Source organism: Typha angustifolia, chromosome 15, assembly GCF_048772165.1.
Source record: "Typha angustifolia cultivar Huaian chromosome 15, ASM4877216v1, whole genome shotgun sequence".
Lineage (NCBI taxonomy): Eukaryota > Viridiplantae > Streptophyta > Magnoliopsida > Poales > Typhaceae > Typha > Typha angustifolia.
The window spans coordinates 720,954-743,735 of record NC_133253.1 but is presented as its reverse complement, the minus strand read 5'-3'; the positions used below and the strand labels follow the sequence as shown (position 1 = coordinate 743,735).

The 22,782-nt window shown below is 37.7% G+C and overlaps 4 protein-coding genes across 9 annotated transcripts; 3 read left to right on the top strand and 1 right to left on the bottom strand.

Moving 5' to 3' along the window:
* The first annotated feature begins 1,515 nt into the window (after positions 1-1,515).
* On the top strand, positions 1,516-7,907 carry LOC140778970 (beta-galactosidase 5-like). Its single transcript, XM_073123889.1, has 19 exons — positions 1,516-2,070; positions 2,184-2,279; positions 2,404-2,516; positions 2,657-2,723; positions 2,866-2,958; positions 3,146-3,289; positions 3,532-3,620; positions 3,775-3,880; positions 3,985-4,072; positions 4,340-4,458; positions 4,556-4,720; positions 4,976-5,154; positions 5,425-5,534; positions 5,630-5,739; positions 5,838-5,948; positions 6,055-6,168; positions 6,254-6,459; positions 6,658-6,994; positions 7,243-7,907. Exons 1-19 carry the CDS (start codon positions 1,900-1,902, stop codon positions 7,372-7,374), a joined length of 2,550 nt encoding a protein of 849 aa, XP_072979990.1. The 5' UTR covers positions 1,516-1,899; the 3' UTR covers positions 7,375-7,907.
* Positions 7,908-10,009: 2,102 nt separating this feature from the next.
* Positions 10,010-12,837, bottom strand: LOC140778243 (3-epi-6-deoxocathasterone 23-monooxygenase CYP90C1-like). Its single transcript, XM_073122863.1, has 8 exons — positions 12,401-12,837; positions 11,991-12,315; positions 11,658-11,807; positions 11,263-11,541; positions 10,891-11,149; positions 10,577-10,683; positions 10,309-10,445; positions 10,010-10,100 (listed from the first exon to the last, which is right to left on the bottom strand). The coding sequence occupies exons 1-8, from the start codon at positions 12,631-12,633 to the stop codon at positions 10,010-10,012; spliced, it is 1,581 nt and encodes a 526-aa protein (XP_072978964.1). The 5' UTR covers positions 12,634-12,837.
* A 231-nt stretch (positions 12,838-13,068) lies between these two features.
* LOC140778253 (DNA-directed RNA polymerase V subunit 7-like) lies at positions 13,069-15,122 on the top strand. Of its 3 annotated transcripts, none has more exons than XM_073122883.1 (2): positions 13,069-13,204; positions 14,295-15,122. In XM_073122883.1, the coding sequence occupies exon 2, from the start codon at positions 14,305-14,307 to the stop codon at positions 14,833-14,835; it is 531 nt and encodes a 176-aa protein (XP_072978984.1). In that variant the 5' UTR covers positions 13,069-13,204; positions 14,295-14,304; the 3' UTR covers positions 14,836-15,122. The 3 variants fall into 3 exon arrangements, with proteins under 3 accessions (XP_072978984.1, XP_072978983.1, XP_072978985.1); XM_073122882.1 differs by having other exon boundaries at positions 13,085-13,212; XM_073122884.1 differs by having other exon boundaries at positions 13,117-13,229.
* A 435-nt stretch (positions 15,123-15,557) lies between these two features.
* LOC140778651 (uncharacterized) lies at positions 15,558-22,349 on the top strand. 4 transcript variants are annotated; one of them, XM_073123460.1, is made up of 10 exons: positions 15,558-15,769; positions 16,961-17,025; positions 17,394-17,490; positions 17,607-17,735; positions 18,065-18,173; positions 18,277-18,421; positions 18,949-18,991; positions 20,050-20,223; positions 21,420-21,527; positions 21,721-22,348. In XM_073123460.1, the coding sequence occupies exons 1-9, from the start codon at positions 15,593-15,595 to the stop codon at positions 21,498-21,500; spliced, it is 1,020 nt and encodes a 339-aa protein (XP_072979561.1). In that variant the 5' UTR covers positions 15,558-15,592; the 3' UTR covers positions 21,501-21,527; positions 21,721-22,348. The 4 variants fall into 4 exon arrangements, with proteins under 4 accessions (XP_072979561.1, XP_072979563.1, XP_072979564.1 ...); XM_073123462.1 differs by having other exon boundaries at positions 21,619-21,727; XM_073123464.1 differs by lacking the exon at positions 15,558-15,769 and adding an exon at positions 15,814-16,493 and having other exon boundaries at positions 21,721-22,349.
* The last annotated feature ends 433 nt before the right edge of the window (positions 22,350-22,782 follow it).

Below are 22,782 nucleotides of genomic sequence, written 5' to 3'. Positions count from 1 at the left end.
TAGTTTTTAAGAAACAATGGACAAGTTTAGAGCGTGGTTGGTGCCTTTAGCTTGGCATCATGTGATTAGTTTCATACTTAGATAGGACAATGGGATCCCTTCCTTTCTATCCTTTTCGCATGTGAACAATCTCTACCCCTCTAATTTCATTTAAGACTAGATCGATCATCTTATGTAGTCATTAATATGAGGGAGAAGTTGAGGGAGTTGGGGGCAGTGCTTAGGACTTCACATGAGAGCTTGGGATCTCAGATTCAGACATTGGCTGGTTAGGAACCCTTCAGGTAGTCAAATGGATCAGAAGCTTTGTCTTCTTGACCCTGGCAATTTAATGTCGTTTATTATCTGACACACTACCAAAAGGAGGAGAATATACTTCCTCCCTCTATTGTAATGCAGAGATCTACCGTGTACTCGGCCATTCCATCATGTAATAACACACCTAATATATATACACACACTTTTCTAAGAATCTCTCAAGTAAAAAAAAAAAAAAAATGAATGACAAATGCTCTGGTTTAGAAGAGATATGCAAATGAAGATGGATATTATCACTGTAGTATTATGTATGATTTAATAATGTGTATAGTTTGGACTCTTTATGAATCGAGCTATGATTATTAGCTTATGAGCTCATGTTTATTATGCAAATGAATTGCTCTGTAAAGTCAGAAATAGTTACCATAAAAATTTTGCTGGTAAATATGAAGTGAAAAAGGGCATATTAGTCATAAAAATAGTAGCTCTGTAGATTAATTCTTTTTTAAGTGGGTAAAAATAAAAAGTTGTATATTTTATTGTCCTACTAAACTCCTTGTTCACGGGAGGATGGAAAGAAATAGTTACGATGATACTCAAGTGTGAACAACCTTCATTGATAGAGGACGAGGAAGACGACGACAATGGCATTTGGAGTACACCACACACACACACACACACACACAGAGAGAGAGAGAAAAGAAGAAGGAGGTTTAAATGCCAATGGCAATGGTATTGCAGCTAAAAGATGTTTGCTTCAATCACGGGGCATCCCACCCTGAATTGGGCCCCCACCCCCACCCCCACCCCCCCACATGCAATCGTCTCCTTTTCCTTAAAAGTTTATTTACCTCCACTTTGGTATCCAAAGATTGCCCTGCCCAACTATAATAATAAGAAGATACTCCTCCTATTACCGAGTCCAAATAATAACGAACTTTGTAGTTTCTCCACCACCCCTTTAGCGAAATAAAGAATCTTACCAACTTACAAATGGAAGTATTCTTTGTTACCAAGATCAAGATCAAGATCTGGGAGTATTGAATTGAATTGAATTGACCATTACCTTTTCCCGAAGAGATATTTTACAAAAAATCTCAGAATTCACTTTGTAAACCCACCCATCCAATAGCACCTAGTTGAGAGAAAGAAAATTACAATTCAGTCCCTAACCCTAACCCTAGCTCTAGCTCTAACCCAACATGGTGTGTGATCTGAGTTATTTAATGAGAAAGGTTAAAGGGTGGCCATGATGATCTGCTGCACAACAGTCTACACACTCTTTTGTAGCATCCGATCTATATCACCCTTTCTCTTTGTGTGAGAGAGAGAGAGGATGCGAGGCAAGTCCACAGCCACAACAGCAACCATGTCGATGAATATTATAACAAATTATTAACTATTTAACGCCCCCCTCCCATCCCTCTCTAAGCTGTTGTTGTTGTTGCTGCTGCTGCTGCTCTTCTTCACTTCACCCAAGAAGAAGGCCAAAGCTTCATCCTTTCTTTCCCCCTTCTCTCTCCACTGCACATTGCAGTGTTGGATTCTTCCCTCCATAAAAATAAGGAGGGGGAAGAGGAGTGAGGAGGAGGGAAGGGGAAAGAGTGGGGAGATCTGAGTGAGTGTGCTCACCTACTGATAATGGGAAGCAAATGCTTACCGCTCTCTATTTCTTTGCTGCTGGTGCTGCTGGTTCTCGTCGTCCCAGTGGCACAATGTGGGGTGACATATGATAGGAAGGCCATCGTCATCAATGGGCAGAGGAGGATCCTTATCTCTGGATCCATTCACTACCCCAGGAGCACACCAGATGTACTGTTACTGGCTCACCATTCTCCTTTTCTTCTTGCTGTTTTTCTTCTTCTTCTTCTTCTTCTTCGTTTCTGGTTAAGTTTTTGACGCGCAGTGTTGTTTTGTTGGGTTAGATGTGGGAAGGACTGGTGCAGAAGGCTAAAGATGGAGGTTTGGATGTCATACAGACATATGTGTTCTGGAACGGCCATGAGCCTTCTCCTGGCAATGTATTCTTTTGTTGCATTTTCCTCCTTCAAGATGAGATTTTTTTTTTTTTAAATGTTTTGCTGGTGTTGCTCCATAAATCCTCTAACGGGTGTTCTTTGTATGTGGGGTTTGTTTGGTTTGCAGTACAATTTTGAGGAGAGGTATGATTTAGTGAGGTTTATAAAGACTGTGCAAAAGGCAGGGCTCTATGTGCATCTCCGAATTGGGCCTTACATTTGTGGAGAATGGAACTTTGGGTAAGAACTTTGACAGTTTTTCCTTCTTATATCCTTGACATCATGTAAATCTGGTTTTCTTTTTAATGTTTTGGATCATAATATGGGGAGATTTATGAGTTTCCATTTTGCTAAAAAAATCTCTTTCCTCCTCTGTGCAGTGGATTCCCAGTATGGTTAAAATATATTCCAGGCATCAGCTTCAGGACAGATAATGAGCCTTTCAAGGTCTTTCTCCTCCAGAATTTGTATTTTCGGTCTCTTTTTGGTGATTTATCCACCGAATTTTGTGCATTAACTTTGCACAGATTAAGATTTTTAAGTGTTGCTAACTTGGGTGAAATTACGCGAATCATTTGATGTCTCGCAGATGGCCATGGAAGGATTTACTCAGAAAATTGTGCAGTTGATGAAGAGTGAATCGTTGTTTGCATCCCAGGGAGGCCCAATTATCCTCTCTCAGGTATGTTTTTAACTTAGGAACCCTTATTCCAAAATTATGTGATGTTACATTTTGTTGTGCAGTATGGTGCTATTCTTGTAGTTGTGCTAAAATACAATAGGAAGTTAGGACATCTCCTAAAGGCAACATTGTAGAAAGTTTTTTTTTTTTAATCACTAATGGCTAATCGAATGCTGTCTGAGTGCAGATCGAGAATGAATATGGACCAGAAAGTAAGGAATTTGGGTCTGTTGGTCGTTCGTATGTGAACTGGGCTGCAAAAATGGCTGTGGGTCTTGGCACTGGTGTACCGTGGGTAATGTGCAAGGAAGATGATGCCCCAGATCCAGTGGTAGGAAGATGCAGTCTTCTTTTTATATTCTTGTGTAAATTATATTTGATAATTCATGTTCCATTTTATGGAAGGGGTCCTTTTGATCAATTAATCTAATCATGCTGCTTTCTTGGTCTTTTTGTGTATCATGGTACATGTGCATGGATCACATAGTAGAAGTATTTTCCCTTTCAACCTTCTTGATAGGAAATAATTTAGCTAGTTGTTTGATTTCTGATTATAATATTATCTGGCAACAGATAAATGCATGCAACGGTTTCTACTGTGATGCTTTTACTCCCAATCAGCCTTATAAGCCTACGATGTGGACTGAAGCTTGGAGTGGATGGTAAGTTGCTTCCCTTAGATGCAATTTCTATGATGGAGTCAAACCATGTCACTTTTCCTATGCTATCGAGTTTTATGGCCTTTCCTGTTATGAACATACATCTCACAATTCAAGCTTAATAAGTACAGATTAAATGTTTATTGAATATTTGCAGGTTTACAGAGTTTGGTGGGACTATTCGCCAGCGACCAGTTGAAGATCTGGCATTTGCTGTTGCACGATTTATTCAAAAGGGTGGCTCCTTCATTAATTACTACATGGTCAGAACATGCTACTTAAACTTCAGCTGCTTCTTTAGCAATTTTTGGAGCTTTCCGAATGGAACATGGAGTGTTTAAAAATGATTTAATTTTGATTGTTGAAGTACCACGGAGGAACAAATTTTGGGCGTACAGCTGGAGGTCCCTTCATTACCACGAGCTACGATTATGATGCTCCAATTGATGAATATGGTAAGTAAATCATAAAGGTATTGATGGCCTACTTCAAGGATCTGCAGTACACTTCACTAATAAACATGAACCATCCACCCAGTTTGTTTTGAGTTCTTCCTTTTCTTTTTTGAACTAAAACAATATCATCTTTATCCTCTTCTTTTTCCTTACTATTCAATATATGAGGTGGAACCACAGTACACAAGCTTGGTAGGGTGTCATACTCAGTTAATCATTTACTTACTTTGGTGTACTCATGTTACTTGAGCTTCAATAAATTGACAGGATTGGTCAGGGAGCCAAAATATGGACACTTAAAAGAACTTCACAGGGCCATCAAATTATGTGAACCAGCTTTAGTTTCTGCTGATCCAACTGTCACTATTCTTGGAAGCATGCAACAGGTCTGTTTTGAATGCTTTCCGAAATGATATCTATGATTTATTTTTCAAGATATATATAAATATATCAGTGTGCCTAAGTATACTGCTGGCATTTCAGGCTCATGTCTTCACATCCCAATCTGGAGGTTGTGCAGCTTTCCTTGCAAACTACAACACAAATTCCTTTGCAAAAGTCATGTTCAACAACATGCATTACAACCTGCCACCTTGGTCAATTAGCATCCTTCCTGATTGCAGGAATGCAGTATTCAATACTGCAAAGGTAAGTAAACACTAATTTACTTTTTTTTCTTTTCTTTTCATCCATTTTTATCATAATCTGCTGGACTGTTGCTTATGCTTAAACCTTTGGACCGTGAAGTAGATTCCGAATCATGCTAAGATCAATTATGTTCTATTTCTGCTGACAAATTCGAAGCTACATATGCAACTACTATAGCGGAGGTTGTGGAAAGTCAAAAAAGATATCTTGGTTAGTTTTGCTAATTGCTCATGATATGATTTGGCCTTATTGCAGGTCGGTACTCAAACATCTCAAATGCAAATGTGGGCAGCAGATACCCCATCTCTCATGTGGGAGAGATATGATGAAGAGGTTGTATCACTCGCAGATAATTCATTGATCACCACCACTGGTCTACTAGAGCAAATAAATGTTACCCGGGATTCCAGCGACTACCTTTGGTACATTACTAGGTAAAGTTGGCTTCAGCTATTCCAGCAGTGTACCTATATCAACCAGATATTTCATTCCGTCTTTCTTCTGACATTTCTTGCTGTGTAAATACCATGAATTTAGTTCTTTATTTTATAACACTTCATTATGGAGTATTACATTATTTTTGGTGGTTTCTGCTGAGATTGCACCAATAAATTCCTAATAAATCATCCTTTATATCTTATTCTGGATCTAGTTGATTGTGACATTTATTTTTTATCATGGAATCTTTTTTATTTCCTTTGCAGTCTTGATGTGAGCCCTGCTGAAAGATTCTTACAAAGTGGTCAACTTCCTGTTCTCACTGTACAGTCAGCTGGTCATGCCCTACATGTCTTCATCAATGGCCAACTCTCAGGTGGTCTAGCAGTTGACTTGCTCTGGTTACACATATTCAGAGTTAGCTCGAAGTCAAGTGACCAAATGGCTAATAATTTTGTAATCGTATGATAGGTTCTGCTTATGGAAACAGGGAAAATAGAAGGATCACTTATACTGGTAACGTCAACCTTCGTGCTGGTTCTAACAGAATTGCACTGTTAAGTGTTGCTGTTGGACTGCCGGTTGGTACTTCTTCCACCTTCAATTTCCTCAATTCATTTAACTCAGAACTGGTCTGCTTGATCCTCACCAAAAATGATGTGGGTTCTTGTTGATGTAGAATGTTGGGGTGCACTATGAGTTGTGGAACACTGGTGTCCTCGGTCCTGTTGTACTGCACGGAATGGATGCAGGAAAACAAGATCTAACTTGGGGAAAGTGGTCCTACCAGGTAATTTTCTTCATGGCTTCTCTTTTTCCTTTTTTTTTGTTTTGGTACTGAAAAGGCTATGGGTGTAAAAGATGACAAAACTTTCTATTCTCTGCTTATTGTACAGGCTGGTCTGAAAGGAGAATCCATGAATCTGAACTCTGTAGAGGGCTCTACATTTGTTGAATGGATGAAAGGATCATTGGTAGTTCAAGATCAGCAGCCGCTAACATGGTTTAGGGTAAGAAGCCACACCTCACTACATTCTGCCTGTTGATATATGTTCTGTTGGTACCTCATTTCATTGTAATTGTCTTTTTCCACAGGCTTATTTTGATACTCCTGGCGGTGATGATCCATTAGCTTTGGATATGAGCAGTATGGGGAAGGGTCAAGTGTGGATAAATGGACAAAGCATTGGAAGATACTGGACCGCAAATGCACCAACTGGTTATTGCAATGGTTGCAGTTATACTGGGACATATCGGGCACCAAAGTGTCAAACTGGTTGTGGTCAACCAACCCAAAGTTGGTAAGTAACTTGGGTGACAAAGTTGAATGTCCAAATTCAGCAATAAGGTTGTTCTGTGTAATTTTGATTTTTTATGTCACCAACAAGCGACCCATGAGAATTTATTTGAAACTTTACAAATTACATTATTTGAATATTTTGATAATTTTCTGCATAATATGATTGTTTCATCTACTAAATAAATTGTTGGATGCATAGGTATCATGTTCCGAGATCCTGGTTGCAACCAACCAGAAATCTTCTAGTAGTATTTGAAGAGCTTGGAGGAGATGCTTCAAAAATTTCTCTAGTAAAGAGATCGGTCTCCAGTGTTTGTGCTGATGTCTCTGAATGGCACCCCAACATAAAGAACTGGCAGATTGAGAGCTATGGCCAGCCAGAGGAGCACCGCAGGCCAAAGGTCCACCTGCGATGTGCACCAGGGCAGTCCATATCAGCCATCAAATTTGCCAGCTTTGGAACACCCTCTGGAACATGCGGAAGCTTCCAACAAGGACCTTGCCACGCGCCAAATTCGCAGACCATCCTGGAGAAGGTTTGTTAAACTATCCTTCATTTCTCTTTTTGGAACTCCATTTGTCTATTTCTATTCCAAATAGCTAGTAATTTGTGGACACATCCTCTATACTGTCTGTCTACTAATACAACCATCAAATGAATCATAATTATTCTATTATAGTATTATGTAACCTTGACCGGGCCAAGCATGCATATTTTGGTGGTTATCTCACATATATTTGGTAGATTTATGAGATTAATAAACTCCTGAATCTATTTCGGCAGAAATGTGTGGGACAGCAGAGATGCACAGTTACTATATCTCCCAACAATTTTGGAGGAGATCCATGCCCAAAGGTGATGAAAAGAGTGGCTGTTGAAGCTATATGTTCCCCTGCTGTTCAGCCAACACCTTAAGCTTGAAATATGACTGTGTGATTGCATGCCTTTCATTTGGTTTGCTCAAGCACATACATACAGCAAAGGAGGAAGATAATTGTAAAGTTCGTGTCTACATTAGGATTATGTCATTTGTGATGTGTCGGAAGTCGCTTGTTGATCGCTCCATAGATAGTAGATGTTGGCCTTCTAGCATTTATCCTTCTACAAGGATGCTTCTCTGCACTCCAGTATATATTCTGGTTCTCAACTGCTAATATAAGTTGGTCCCAGGATGGAGATGAGGAGATTAGGGAAGAAAAAGAGGAGAAAAGGAAAAGGAAAAATGTGCTTTAATTGTTTGCTTTTGTTTATGTAAGGCTTTTTGAAGGAAGTAAGAGGTAATTGTTACATTGTTTGCTCTTGTGAGTGAGATAAGTTAGTGTAATCAGTGCCTGAGTGAGCTTGAAGATGCTTACTAGTGGCATTTGCTTTGTTTGCAATCCAGTGTTAGTTCTCGAAATTATCATAAGTAAAATTTTCTGTCAAGTGGCAATTTAGTACCAACAAAATTGTTTTCTTCAGATCCGATGCAAATTGGATCAGTGTGTTTACCAAAGTTCAGTTTAAAATAGTGTAAACTTGAGAGATCATATCTTGGCCCAGTGCGTGTTATTTATTCGTTGAAAGAGTTGGAAGTAATAGAGTACTGTAATCAGTGCCTGATCCGATGCGTTTGCTTTGTTTGCAATCCAGTGTCAGTGATCTCTCGGTATTATCACAAGTAAAATTCTCTGTCAAGTGGCAATTTAGTACGACATTTAATTGTTTTCTCCCAGATCTGATGCAAATTGGACCACTATGCTTACCAAACTTCAGTTTTAAATAGCGCAGACTTTGGGCCAGTGCTTGTTATTATCCATAGAAAGAGTAGAAGTAATAGTATTCAACTAAGTAATCCAGTAACTTAGAAGAATGGCCCAAATGGTACATACTTTTGCCTGGATTTAGGTACTAAATTGGATCCGAGAAAGAAAGCAAGACAACCATAATGATGTTAGGAAATAAGCGTGTTGTATGATTGTATGTACTCGATTTCTACTCATGCATGAAAAGCTAGTATTATTATGTTATGTTGCCCCCCGACCCCCACCCCCACCCCCACCCCCTGCCATTTTTTTTTTTTTTGCATGCAACGGTGGTTGCTTGTCTTGTAGAGTTGCGTGGGCAATTATGCAAACACTTGACGTGCTACGTCTCCACTCAAGAAATGAACGGGGGAAAAAGGAACAGACTGCTCTGCTATCTGAGCTCGTGACGACGTGATGTTCCCGGACAGAACAAGATCTGGGTCTGTCGTCTTCTCGTAGAGTGCTGGACAGTGGAAACCTATTAACGTGACACAATTATTCGCCACTTTTCCTCTCTTTTTCCACTTTATTTGTAATAAAAATTGGTATAATTACGTTAAGATCGTCAGCACTTTTGCTCATTCGCCACTTTATTCTGATCATCTAAACTTAATTATATGACACTTATATTACTTTTTTAATGAAAAATCTAATGGATAGTCCGTATTTCACCGCCCGGTCCAGAATACTACAATTTTGGGCCATAACCCTTATACGACTCTCTCTCTCTCTCTCTCTCTCTCTCTCTCAAGCATATCCTCACAATCGCTCTCTTTCGTCTCTCACCAACCTAGAATGGATTCGATGGCTTCGCTATCGCGGTGGTCGCCTACGAAACCCAGCAAGGTTAAGTAAGTCCTTCTTTGATCTTCATAACGAAATGTTTCTGCCTCAAAAATTGTATCTTTCCTATTGTTGGTGATGGATTATGGTATATAGTCGTTGATAGAGCTCAAGAAAGAGATGAAACTAATTTTGATATATAAAATTATGTTTGTTTGTAGGGATTTGTAAAGTATTCGAACTAGGAATCCTGCTACATTTTGTGGTATGTAAAGTTAACTCATTTGTGTAGAAAATTATGATTTCACTTGGACCCCTTCACTATTAAGAACCTCTAACCCACCCTGACACTGTTAATGGAAAAAGTGGAAATGATAGAAATACCATTTTGAACACAGGGTAGAAAGGGTACATTGACATCACTTATGCTTTTTTTCCTCCAAGAATAAGGGTATAAATGTTACAAATCTACTCGTGTCAGTCATATAATAATTTATAGGCGAAAATTTATCAGAGAACTAACAAAAGAGGGGTTTGAGAGGTTTCTAATCATTTAGGGGGTCTATCTATATTCTATACATCTCCCTACTCACAAAAGAGAAAAGAAACAGGGGGTGTACCCAGAAAAAATGGACGATCGTTTCGAGGTCTAAGTGAATTTATCTCTTAATTTCCCAATATGTGGAAATTTCTAATCCAAGCTTGGATATTACCAAAGAAGGGAAAAACTATTAGGATGGATCAAAATTATTATGGACCTGCTAATGACCATCCCATGAATTGTGCATGATTGATAATTGATTGTTTTCCTTTTTCATCTTAGTTAGATGTCTACAATATGAGATAAACTGTTGAACACCTGAATGCTTCTAAAAGATAGATTAACCTTGTAACTTTGAGAGCAGCTGTTCTGATCCTTATTTTATTTGATATGAGAGCAATGTCATATTGAACATCTGGAGACCATATATTGTTTATTATTAGGTCGAGATGGGTGACACTGTGGCAGGAAGTCTCTTCTTCATCTTCACTGTTGGAAATGTTATGATTGTGTCTTCTTCAGCCACCCAACTGCATTCAGAAAGTAAAGAATATTAAGATTCTTCTATCAGGTTCTCTACCTCAAGGTCTGCAGGTACCATACGAGTTATTCATAAAGATATAGCACTTATGATTTAGCAACTCCCTAGACTGTATAGCATAGACTTTTTAGCAAAATAATGCATGCAAAGATAGTCCAGTTGTCATGTGAAGATGGAAAGGAGATTAAGTAGGTCACCTCAAACTAGTGACAAAATGATGGAGAAAAATGGCAACCTCCAATTTTGAAAACTCCATGCCTGGACAAAGCCTCTGTCCACCTCCGAACGGTGTGAAGTTACTCGGGATAGCTCCTTTTGTCTGTCCAGTAGAAAGCTTATCAAAAGGAAATCTTCTATCTGTGTGTACATATATAACAATATGTACATGTTCATTAGTGTACATGTATATATATATGTGTCTGGTTGTTCTATATCTATATTTATAGAACTTGAAAAACCACACACCTGCCACCTCCATGGATCAAATTGTAGTGGGTCGTTGTAATTCTTTTCATCCAAGTGAACCATGTTGAATGATAGTAATACACACCACCCTTTTGGAATTAAATGCTCTGCAAAAATAAGTAAGATTTGATTACTGTATACGAGAACAAAATAATGGATATTGACCAAGAACATTGAGTAAATTTATCTCTTGGACATAAAGGTTCAAATGTTTTAAACTTGACCAAAGCTAGGAATAATCATCGTCCCATGTTCAACAGTCACTTTCATTTCACCAGAATTTGGTTGGCAGAGTAAGAAGTCGAGCAATGTACCCTTGACTTCTACATCCTTTAGTGCTTTCCTCCACACTGCATTGATGATATTTGCCATCCTGAGAGTTTCATTAATTACCTGTAGTTCACAAGTAAGTTCTATGATTTTGAAGAGTTGTAATTCTGAAAATAAGCATCGACAACGGAAATAATAGCAACTTCTACTCACATTTTGCGTAAATGGCAATGACATATAATCTGTCCAAGCATAAGATTCACCTAACTTCTTTTTCTTCCCCTTCAGTTCCATGTTCTCCTCCTAAGCCAACACAAAAAATGGTGAAACTTTTCCAATTACTTAGAAGTTAGTACTACTGATACATTCCATATCTTCTTCTATCATACAAGCAATTAAACTGGGAAGTGCTTTACCAGTAAGTGCTCCAAAGCAGAGGGAGATTCACTAAGATACTTTATGGCTAGGGTCATCAGTGTAGGCACTGATTCCTCTCCTGGTATCATCAGCTCAATAATGTTTTCACATATGGCATCTATAGTTAGTGTCACCTGGCCACCTGAACAACTCATTTCTCTAATTAATACATCCGCTACATCCGCTACATCCGCTACATCCGTAGTTGTTTGACTCTCTCTGTGGCTTATCTTGTCTTCTATGATCTTTTTTATAAGCTTTAACATCCTCTCCTTGGCCTGAAACATATAGAGTAAGAATCAGCTGTCATCCATAATTGCATAATATTAAAGTTTAATATGATTAGTGCCATATCTAGTTAGTGTTCTACATTATATTTTGATCCAGAGTTCACCTTCAATGACTTGTGTAGCGTCGTGCCTGGGAATTTAACTGGCAGACAGATGAGGCCCTTTATGAAGTCCCCAAATTCTCTCTGCAAGAACTGCATCTCTTTGCCTGGACCGATGCCTAGCAAGACTCTAACCAACACTTCAAATGTGATCTGGTAAATGATCCAACTTGAATCAGGAAAACCAAAAATAATAATAATAATAATAACTATGGACTTTTTTTTAATGTTAATGCTTCTTCAGAGTACATCTTATAAACATGTTTCATATGTAAGATATCTAGAAGTTCCTTGTATTTTTCTTAATCTTGAAGAGATATAATTTCCACTGACAACCTGTTTGGTTTCATCTTGGATGAGTATATGCTGCTTGCTCTTCCATTCTTCCACAGAGCGCTTCACACAGTTTGCAAAGTCCTCCGTGACGCGTTCCTTCAACGACGGCGATTTCAAGAAACCACCAACCAATCCATGCATCCTCTTATGAAAGTCTCCATTCATTTGCAATATGGATGACTTACCTAAGAGCTCAGTGATTGACTTGGGGTAGAAAGGAGCAAAGGTTCTATGATCATTCTGTAAAACCACCTTGTTCACCTCAGCATCCGTGGAGACGATGATAGGTTGTCCGAAGATATTGGATCTGAATAACTTTCCATACCTGAAAGTTTGTTGATGATGTGTATGCATGAGATTATGTATACATCCAGACATGCAAAATTATAAACATTGAAGTAGCTTCTTACATGTTGCGACGCTTCTGCATGAATCTCAGATGGTTGGAGTTGCAACCACATGCAATAAAATCAAGTGTTTCTCCAATCAAAGGCCATCCCATGCTCCCTTTTGGAAGCTTAACACCTTTACTTGTTGGTGACCAAATCCTTTTGATCTCCTTCTTCCTCCATGTCAAACACAACCACCACCACAATGATCCAATCGCTCCTAAAGTGATAGAAGCAGCCACAGTCCAATCCATCTTCCACAACCTACTCGCTTCTAGCCTAGCCTTGTTACTTTATATGATTGTGTGTGTTGAAAAGAGAATCTTCAATGATTTACTGCAGACCCACTGAATGTAAATTTTGTCTTTATGAGATCAATTTAAACAACACCTGTGGCAATGTATTAATGACTGAGTAACAACTCACTTTTAGAAGGACTTTTTTCTCCAATATGAGCAATTCATGGCAATAAACAAGCTACTTACTGGGAGTTACCTCGCATCGCATTACTGAGAAAACTATAGAAGAACGTATCATACGTTTAGCTAACTGGTTATTATAATAACCCTTTGAATTGTTATCTAATTTCATACAAACCATCTCATTTATTTATTTATTACGTACACTTTCACTAAAACTAGTAAACGGGTTGGAAAAAAAATATCCAACCTGACAAGATTGAAGATCCGTACCCGTTAGGTGAAACCGTCTATCCAATTGGGACGCGGATCGGTTATCCGTCTCCTAGACGCCCGTCCCCATCTCTCCACTCATCGCAGCGGAAGACCGGAGAGCCGACTGGGAGTTGTAGGCCTCGCCGTCGAGGTATCGGCGTGAGTCTTCTTTCTTGGTAATCCTTTTCTGGAAAAATTTGTTTGGGGGTTCTTGCGAGGCTTCGGTTTGTTCTCTTATTTGATCGATTCGAGCTTAACCTTGGACTTGTGTACCTTAGGGTTCTGCTATTAGGAGTGAGGAATTGCCAAATGTCATCTGTTTAGAGCCTAAGCTGTTTGATCATATGCTGACATGATTGAACTGTTAAATGATTTCGCTTTCTCTTTCTATGATATAATATAGATAACAGTTCTATCGCTGTAATCTAGTAAATATTTTTCTTTTTGAGTGTGTCTTTCATGTGGGTCTAGGTTTTTCAAGCCCTAGAGAGCTAGTTCTTTGATGTTTCCTTACGTCCATATTGATCGGGAATATCCATTCTTCTTCATTGCATTGTTGTTAAGATTGTTGAATCTTCTTTAATGCTTGGTATCTCATTGGGAAATCCTATTGTTTAAACTATTTTACTATGAGGGGATTTCCTTTGGTATTTCTCTATCTAGTGTGGGTTCTCTGCTTAACTGTGATTTGTCCTGCTTAATTTTTAGGTGAGATGATGCAGCAGAATTACTTCTTGAAGTAATCTTATATTATACTATCCTTCATTAATGTTGTTTTACATTCTGTAGGATCTTCTTGTTTTATCATGTTGAGATATATTCTCTAGAATTTGTCAGTATGCTAAAATGAACTGAGCTAGTTACGTGCTAGCAGGAGAACAGGAATGTGCTGGCTTATGTGACCATAATGTAGGATGTTCTTGTATCTATACTCTCATCTTCTAGGATTAACAGAATTTATACTCTTATCTAGGATTAACTGTGTTAAGGAATAAGAATAGATACTGTTAATCCTAGATTGTGCTAGCAAGACAACAAAAGTGTCGCATGAGCATGAGCTAACTGGAGTGATGGTATTTAATAATGGAGATATCTAGGTTCATGTTTTATCTAAAAATTGCTATACGATTACATGTGTTGTCTTCTTGAACTATTGTTGAAATTTTGGTCCAGATAATTACTTTGTGTACAGAACTATAGTGCAATGCAAGCTGATACGTCCTTTCTTGGATTTTTGACAGGTCATAAAGAATGGTGTTCCTTGAGGTGGAGATTCCATGGAATGTGCTAGTCTCACCTGATCAGCTCAGTCCAAAAGGTCTCTTGCTCCAGAAAGCTATTATCTTGCGCCTTCTGGAGGATATCGCAAACAGAAAGGCATCCAAGGAGCATGGCTACTATGCCGCAGTTACCGCTTTGAAATCTATAGGTGAAGGAAAGGTTAGAGAGTTGACCGGAGATGTTTTCTTTCCAGTCACATTCAGTTGCATCACCCAGAAACCTACTAAGGGTGAAATCCTAATTGGGTCAGTGGACAAGATTCTTAAGCATGGAGTTTTTCTGAAATCTGGGCCAATGGAAAGTATTTTTCTCTCAGAGAAGCTCATGAAGGATTACAAGTATGTTGCTGGGGAGAACCCAACGTTTCTCAATGACAAACACTCGAAGCTGGAAAAAGACACTAGGGTGCGTTTCAAAGTCTTGGGATTGAAGTGGTTGGAAACCGATCGGCAGTTTCAGGTGCTTGCAACATTGGCAGGTGATTTTCTTGGGCCAATATGAAGCCCAAGCTTGGCTAGACAGTGATGATACTGCCCACTGAGAAAGATGAACCTGGCAGTTTTGTTAACTGGAAGTTTTAGTTATATTCCAACTCTTCTAACTTGTGTAATATTCTACTATGCTTAGCCTGATAGAGTCATAGACTGACTTTGGTTGTAAATTTATGGTGTTAATATTCTTCTGCTGATAAACTTGGCCTTAAAACTATATTATCTATGACTGAATTTCCCTGCGAACCATTCTGGTCATCCTAGTTGCAAATTTTCATGCAGAATGTTCCTTTGGTATATTTGCGTTACCTTTGATTACCTCTGTTTTGCCAACTTCTTATATTGTTAGATGCTAATCTGTGGTTCTGCAGCTTATTTTTGAAATCTGATCTGATAAAGGTTATCGACGGATAAATCTTTCTCTTAGATTAAATGAATTTAAACAGCATCAATTCACTGTTTTTCAGAAAGTTTTAGTGAGAATTATTTCAGACTTGATTGTGTTTGAGAAGATCACAGGGGGTTTCAAGAGGTGTACATGAAAGCATTAAGCATGTAATTTGGAAGGATGTATGTGCGAATAACAGAGTTTTGAGGGGTGAGTATGCAAAAGAGCCTACCATACGACTACTGAATTAAGAAGTCGGCGGCCCATTCAACCTCGCATGTATCAACAGCCGACTCCTGTAACCCAGTTGGTGCATTAATTAAAATTAAACCCCAGAATAAACCCTCGTCTTCTCGTCTGCTATCTCCCGCTCTTATCCATGGCCTCCTTCCTCCGATTCCAAACCCTAGCCTCTCTCCGTCTTCCTCCCTTGCGCTTGCGAAGGAGATCGTTGTCTCCCTCCTCTATGTCTGTTCGCTTCTCTTGTTCCAGCTCTGATAGTCCTACGGGTCCCGATGAGCTACAACTGCCGACTTCTGGGGGTCCCTCGAAATCGGTGACTCTTTTCTTGCCTTGGCTAATTTGGTTGTTTTGTTCGAATATGTATTTCAGATAGATTGAACTCCAGGCTCCTGGGGTAGTTTGCGACCGATCTCCAGTGATGCATTCGTTGGTTCTTGGAGTTTTGGAAATTTTTAATTTAGTGGGTTTACTAATTTTTGTGAACGTCTTCAATTAAACTCAAAAGATTGCATAATGTGGATCGATAGATCCCATGTCAAGGGCATCGATCAAGATTGTGGAAACTTTCTCTTGTAAAGTTTGTATGCTATTAATTTTCTTTTCTACCATTTTTTTTGTCGTATGGCATGAAATTCCAATTTTGGAAGGTACATTATTTTTGTTTGATTAATGCCTTGGTCTGCACATTCTCGGGGATCGGATATTTGGGTTGTTTTAGCCGTCTTCTTCTTATTGGCACTTTAAGGTTTTACACAATTGGACTTTTGTGGATGGAGCTAATCGGGAAAGGGTTTTAATATCTGTGCGTAATTTGGATGTTTGTTCTGCTGCTGCCTCTTTTAGAGAGTAGAGAATCTGAGGTTGACCTGCTTTCCTGTTACACTGAACATAAGCAGGGGGAGATGATGATGGTTGTTTTAACAAGAATTAAAGGTTACATATTTGGAAAAATATAGAAGAAAAATCTGGGCAGGACCATGTTCCTCTGTTCTAGCAGACTGGAGTAGAAACTCATGTTCTTACTCATTAGTCTAAAGGTATATCTAGGACATTTCTTATAAAGAGTGCTTTGGTGTGTAACAACTAAGAAGACTTCTAAACAAAAAACTTTTCCAGAATTTCTAGCCCACCTGTCAAAATCTCTTTTCAAAACTTTAGAAACTTTTGGCATGTTAAGTCAACCAACAAGAAATTTAGGCTTCTAGACTCATCCTTGTTCCATTGAAGTTACAGACCTAGATCTTGAGAAATTCTTTTGCAATGCTTATAGTGCTTCCACATGAGAGTAAACCATTGTGTAATATTCTATAGGTGTCATGCATGCGGTCTATTGATGTTAACTTTGCTTCTGCCAATTACTTGTTTGCTATGCATCTTGTATCATTTCTTGATGAAATAAGAAATCCTTAATTATTCTACCAATATATTACAAATGTATCTCCTTTACATCTACTCCTCCATACTTGTGTCTTATATAAATGCTTAACTCTCTTGGGCTTTGCAGGTTTTAAAATCTGGATTATATCTTGTAGCAACACCAATCGGCAATCTTGAAGATATCACCTTACGGTAGGTATGCAGGGTCAGTTGTTAACATTCATCTAGAACAAAGGCATTTGTCATAATTTCATTTGGGACCTATTTATAAAAACAAAAGAGCATCCAGAGTTGCACAAACATGAGAAACTATTTACCACTGCTTAAGATGTAACCAGTCCATCTAATAGAACTTGGGGATGACCTCCTTTAACCAAAAGTTCAAAGATTAGATTAAGGACTTGCCACTTGAATTTACACTTTTCATTAGTCTTAACATCAATCGATACTTGTCTCTTTTTGTTTGGTTTCCATAAAAGCTTTTGTTATTTTCATGCAATTGAAATCTTATGGCTTATTTCGTTTGATCATTTTCACTTGTCTACTTCAATCATATGTAGGGCCCTGCGTGTCCTTAAATCTGCAGATGTGATACTTTCAGAAGACACAAGACATTCCAGAAAGCTGCTTCAGAATTACAATATTAAGACACCGCTTGTGAGTTTCACGTATCCTATTTTTCATTGTTAAGTTAAAGATAACTGCTATATTGTGAGGTACAGAGTACTGGTGAATTTTCTCTTTTCTTCTAATTGTCAAATCTAGATTTGCAGTTAAGCTACCACAAATTCAATGAGTGTGAACGTGAAACCACCATTTTAAAGAGGCTACAACAAGGGGATATTGTTGCATTGATTAGTGATGCTGGTACTCCAGGCATCAGTGATCCGGGTATGGAATTGGTAGGTGAAGTTGCTATTTGCACTACCTATTTTACTGGGAAAGAGTATCCGTTATTAGTTCATTTCATTTACAAATTCCAGCATGCTTATATGAGGTAGACATTCAAATTTCAAATGTCTTCTGATCTATTTACAAACCTCTTTTAGTAATCAGTTGATATGCATGATAACTGCCCTATCTATTGCATCCTCCTGAATACTTGTTTCACTTATACTGCTAGTCGACTGACTTGGGGCAATATATGCTCACCAATGAAGAAATTACTGAAAAAGAAAATTGTGTACTTTCTCATATATATTTTTATTAAGCATGTAGTGTCTTGTTGCAGGCAAAATTATGTGCAACCGAAAATATCCCTGTTACACCTATTCCTGGGCCATCAGCTGTGATTGCTGCTATTTCTGCATCTGGATTACCCACTAATGAATTCACATTTGGTAATATACTTTACAGGAATACTGATGTCATTCATTGACTACTGATTTTGTTTGACAGATTTCTCTACATGAAGATCCTTAATTGTTGTGATTTTATCCTCAGTGGGGTTTCTACCTAAGCATGCTGGGTCCCGAAGAGCAAGACTTAAGATATCTGCTAATGAAACTGCAACACAAATATTCTTTGTTCCGCCTCATAAAATTCATCAATTTCTTACTGAAGCTGCTTCTGCTTTTGGCGACTCAAGGTAAACATGCATAAATGAATTTTGTTTTTACTTGTGCATCACTCCTAGAGAACTACTAGTCCTACATTTAAGAAAGTTGGAGTATTGTCCAATGACTCTAATTGTCCTTGGTCCTGTAGTTTGATTCATCTGAGCAGTTAGTCATTGATTCTACAACTCTTAATAGCTTATAACAAAGTGACTTCAGATGCCAACAAGCCTCACATCAGTACTCAAGATGGCAATAAGATTTCTTGTCTGTTTTGTCTATTAATTCTACCTCATTTGTACATGATTCCTTTAAATATTGTAGAATTGTGAGGAAGGTTGCGTATTCCTTTGGTATACACTTCTTTCTCTTATGTCAATTTTCCTGTGGATCTTGGTACTTCACTAAGTACCACATGGTCCACATCTGTTTTGAAACAACAGAAAATGTAATAATCTTAAGGTGTTATTCATTTTCTCTAGGGATATATATAAGTGATGCTTACACCTAGAATCATGACATTTGCTAAGAATGCTTCTTTATGGATTCATTATTACAGGTCATGTGTTATTGCGCGCGAAATGACCAAAATACATGAAGAGGTACTTCATTCAATTTGTTACTTGCATGTAAAATCCAGCTTTAAGCTTTGGTACTGATTTGTCAGTATCTTATAGTCATCTTATAGTCAAGAGTACCAACAATTTACTTGATTAAATATTATTCCTGAATTCTTGTATCAATATATTATCTGTCAGTACTCCTTATTACGAGATGCTCTCTACAATATTTACATGATTCATTGTTGTCTCTTGCTCCCTTCTATGATCCTTCTAATAGATATATAGTATGAGGAATTCATCTTAGTTCCTTAATTGTACCTTCCTGAAGGTACTTAAAGTACATCATTCTGTGAGATGTTCTTCAAGCTAAAGGTTAAATGCTAGCCAAAGAAAGCTTTCGACTTTCGATGGTGCCTAATCCATTCCTATAAGGAGAACCTACATAGTTTGTCCAACATTCTAGGCTACGTAATGCGGATACTTCATAGAAGAGACAGCAGCAGCCTGCTGGTAGAAATCATGACTACGTGAATCTATTATCTATTGGAGGCATTCAAAGCAATGGTAGGCTTTCTTTCCTTGGCAACCTAAATTCAAGATTTGTCACCTTAGTTTTTGGAAGATTGTATTCATCTGGAATGCTTTACTTATCTTGCACAAAACCTAACATAGTACTCATACCTATAACTTAGTGAATAAAGTCATAAACATCTATCTGAATATTTCTTTTAAAATTCTATGATGCGGTCAAGATCACTCTAGTTTATTCATTTCGTATTGGTTTATAGTAGCTTACTCGATAGAAAATAATTCATGTCATTCTTCCAATATTTTGTGTGGTGCTCTTCTGGTTGCTCATGGGAGGTGAAAATAGAAGCTTCTTGCTGAAGTTTTGTATGCTTGGATTAGTATTAATTTGAAGTTATGTGCAATGCCTATCAATATTTTAAAGCCTAGTGGCTTTTATTCTCTATGTGTTGAATATGATACTAAAGTTTTTTGTTCATACTGGTTTGTTCTTCTTTTCATTTTTTTTCTCCCAACAATTTCAGTGTACATTCTATTCTTTTGACTTACTGAAGGATGTGTCATGTCAGTTTTGGCGGGGAACTATAGGGGAAGCAAACAAATTTTATTCAACTCAACAACCGAAGGGTGAAATCACGCTTCTCATAGAGGGAATAGTGAATTCAGATGATGAAACTCCGTCAGAAGACCAACTTGAGCTCGAGCTCAGGGAATTGATTGCAGAAGGCCATAGTATGTCCATGGTATGTGTTGTTTCTCAGTCAATTCCGTTGCTCTAGTTCAGGCAATCAACTTCCCAAACTTCTTGGATGAAAGAAAACTATGTAACTATGGAGTAAGAAAACAAACTGTGTAACCAGGGAAAATTTGTGGGATTGACAACTAAGACTGATCCGTCAAGACCAGCAATATACAAATGTTTTGCATAGACAGTTAATACAATATTCATTAGCTAGAGAAAATCTGCCTGTGGCCCTTATTAGATTATAGAAAGCATCTAAAATTGTTCAGTAAGAGCTTATTTGATGATCATTAAGGAGGAGCATTTTGCTGTAATTGAGTGATTGACGCACTAGTCAATCTTACAAAGATATAACAAAGAGACCACTTACATCAAGTCATAAGTGATTTTTCTTGGAGGAAGGACTAGAGATGTATAAAAAAGAACCCAGAAATGAGTATGTCAAACTAAGAACCTGGAATGCACAATTGAAACCCTGGCGTTATCATCAGTCAACAAATATTTTATGCTGTTTTGTTTAATGTCCATATGAACATCTGATACTTGTACACTTGCTTTATTTTCCAATAATTATGGAAATGAGCAGCATGTGGTGCCATCATCTCCAAATTGTCAACACTAGCACATGCACCTCAGGTAGATCAGATTGTGATTTTCTTTTTATAAGATCCACCATTTACAAAAGATAATCAAGATTATATAGTTATATTAACAGAATGGTTTTAGAAAATGTTTTATAGATGCATAAGGATAAGCATTTTGCAATTTAGTTGAATTTGATTTTTTGATTTGTAATTATGGACTCTAGTATGCAATACATATATAAATTATGTGCACTTCGTTATAACGAAATATGTATCGGCTATAGAAAATATGTACACTTAGTTTTATATGCTAAATCAAAAAATTAGATGTAATTAAATAGCAAAAGTCTCGAGTTAGAGGCTTAGGGCACTTCATTAAGATCCATGCTAGGGTTCTAGCCACTCTCTCCGTCTGGTATTTGGCTTAGAGCTTTCGGTTACTGTTTCCTGAAAATATTATATAACATTAGTCTTTGTGCAGTTATTATACATCAATATTACAGAATTGTTCAACAAGTTGAGTATTCATTTTTTGCTTTTAATGTATTGTGAGACCAAAATAATTGACGTCATCTTACCTTCTGTTGATCTTTCTGACTGGATGAAATGTTAGGCAGTGAAATTGGTTGCTGAAGGAACGTCTGCAAAAAGGAAAGACGTATATGCACTTGCACTGAGGTTGTTTGGAAAATAAATGCAAGCTAAAGGAGGATTTGGTTAGGTAATGGAAGCTAGTCGCATTTTTTTTCTTTCCTGCACAGTGGTTTTAGTTTTCTTACTAGTGTTTTCTCATGATGGAATTGCTTGCCTAGACACTATGGTACTTCGCAATTCATAAGTCCAGAAGTTGCCAACATTATCTGATATAAGCAGATCAAGAATAAAAGTCTATTTTCTCTCTTCCCATAAAGCAGGTACTGTTATTCATGGTTCTGAATCCTCGTGAGAGTCGGAAGACCAATTATCCATATGAGCTGGAGGCTTATAAATTCTGGGGTAGTTAATCTCAAACGTCAAATTACAGTATAATATTACTGTGAAGAGCCTAAAATTCAGGTTTCACATCAAACAACAGAGCAAGAAAATGGATCAGGTTGTCTTCTCTGAAGGAGGTGATGTCAGATGTATTTCAAGCTGCGAGTTGGTCGTACTACAACTTCATTCAATCCACTTCAAGGTGACTAGACAATCAGGCTACCAGCTTATAATGAGATCCTTAATACAGTTGCCACTCGCTTCAATTTTTGAAGCCGTGCGTGTCAACCTGCAAAATTTCTTCTCCAACAATAGCACCTATGATCTAATGTCGAGTTTGCTGGGTTTTTTTAAAAAAAAAAAAAAAAAAATCCCCATACAATTTATTCCTTTCTAAAAATTCAATTAGACAATATCTCATTTCTTTTCATTTGGTACCCTTTTTGGTTATTATGTACTGCGGTTGGTGTCACATATTACTTTATTCCTTTGATATTTCTCTTTTTTGTTCACACAAATGGTGGGGTTTTTTTTTCTAACATGTATCCACTTCCTAAATCCTATGCTAGATTATATTTATACGAGCAGCTGGCTAATTACGTCCAACACACTGCGATAGCTGTTTGCCTTTTTTTGTTTTTTTGGCTTCGAACTGGATTGATTTTTTCTTGCCATGCCACGAATAGAATAAGCGTTTTCACAGATAATATTTAAGTGTTTTTATTTAGTTGCTATGGCAGATGAGTATCGGTGTCTAATTCGATCGCATTATATCTGTTTCCATTTTACCAGTTCCATATAGTATATACATGTCATGAGCATGTGCGTCGAATTCTTAAAAAGGCCCACGGTTCATCTCTATTTTGTCACCGTACTACCCAGGTCAAATCTCAGTGAAGTGTTGAATTTGAGCTTCTAGTTATGAGAGTTAAAAAAGTAAGATTAGACTGTTAACGAGATAACTATTCTAATTTTTAATATAAAAAAAACTAATACTAGTA

What these genes read in the sequence shown, in the direction of transcription:
- LOC140778970 (XM_073123889.1), top strand. Translation starts at nt 1,900, where the DNA reads ATGGGAAGCAAATGCTTACCGCTCTCTATTTCTTTGCTGCTGGTGCTG. An exon ending in GGGGAAAGTGGTCCTACCAG is followed by an intron (nt 5,949 to 6,054) that starts GTAATTTTCTTC and finishes CTTATTGTACAG; the next exon opens with GCTGGTCTGAAAGGAGAATC. An exon ending in CGCAGACCATCCTGGAGAAG is followed by an intron (nt 6,995 to 7,242) that starts GTTTGTTAAACT and finishes CTATTTCGGCAG; the next exon opens with AAATGTGTGGGACAGCAGAG.
- LOC140778243 (XM_073122863.1), bottom strand. Translation starts at nt 12,633, where the DNA reads ATGGATTGGACTGTGGCTGCTTCTATCACTTTAGGAGCGATTGGATCA. An exon ending in TCCAAGATGAAACCAAACAG is followed by an intron (nt 11,808 to 11,990) that starts GTTGTCAGTGGA and finishes ATCATTTACCAG; the next exon opens with ATCACATTTGAAGTGTTGGT. An exon ending in CTGCTTTGGAGCACTTACTG is followed by an intron (nt 11,150 to 11,262) that starts GTAAAGCACTTC and finishes GTGTTGGCTTAG; the next exon opens with GAGGAGAACATGGAACTGAA.
- LOC140778253 (XM_073122883.1), top strand. Translation starts at nt 14,305, where the DNA reads ATGGTGTTCCTTGAGGTGGAGATTCCATGGAATGTGCTAGTCTCACCT.
- LOC140778651 (XM_073123460.1), top strand. Translation starts at nt 15,593, where the DNA reads ATGGCCTCCTTCCTCCGATTCCAAACCCTAGCCTCTCTCCGTCTTCCT. An exon ending in CACTAATGAATTCACATTTG is followed by an intron (nt 18,174 to 18,276) that starts GTAATATACTTT and finishes TTTTATCCTCAG; the next exon opens with TGGGGTTTCTACCTAAGCAT. An exon ending in AAGGCCATAGTATGTCCATG is followed by an intron (nt 20,224 to 21,419) that starts GTATGTGTTGTT and finishes ATGAAATGTTAG; the next exon opens with GCAGTGAAATTGGTTGCTGA.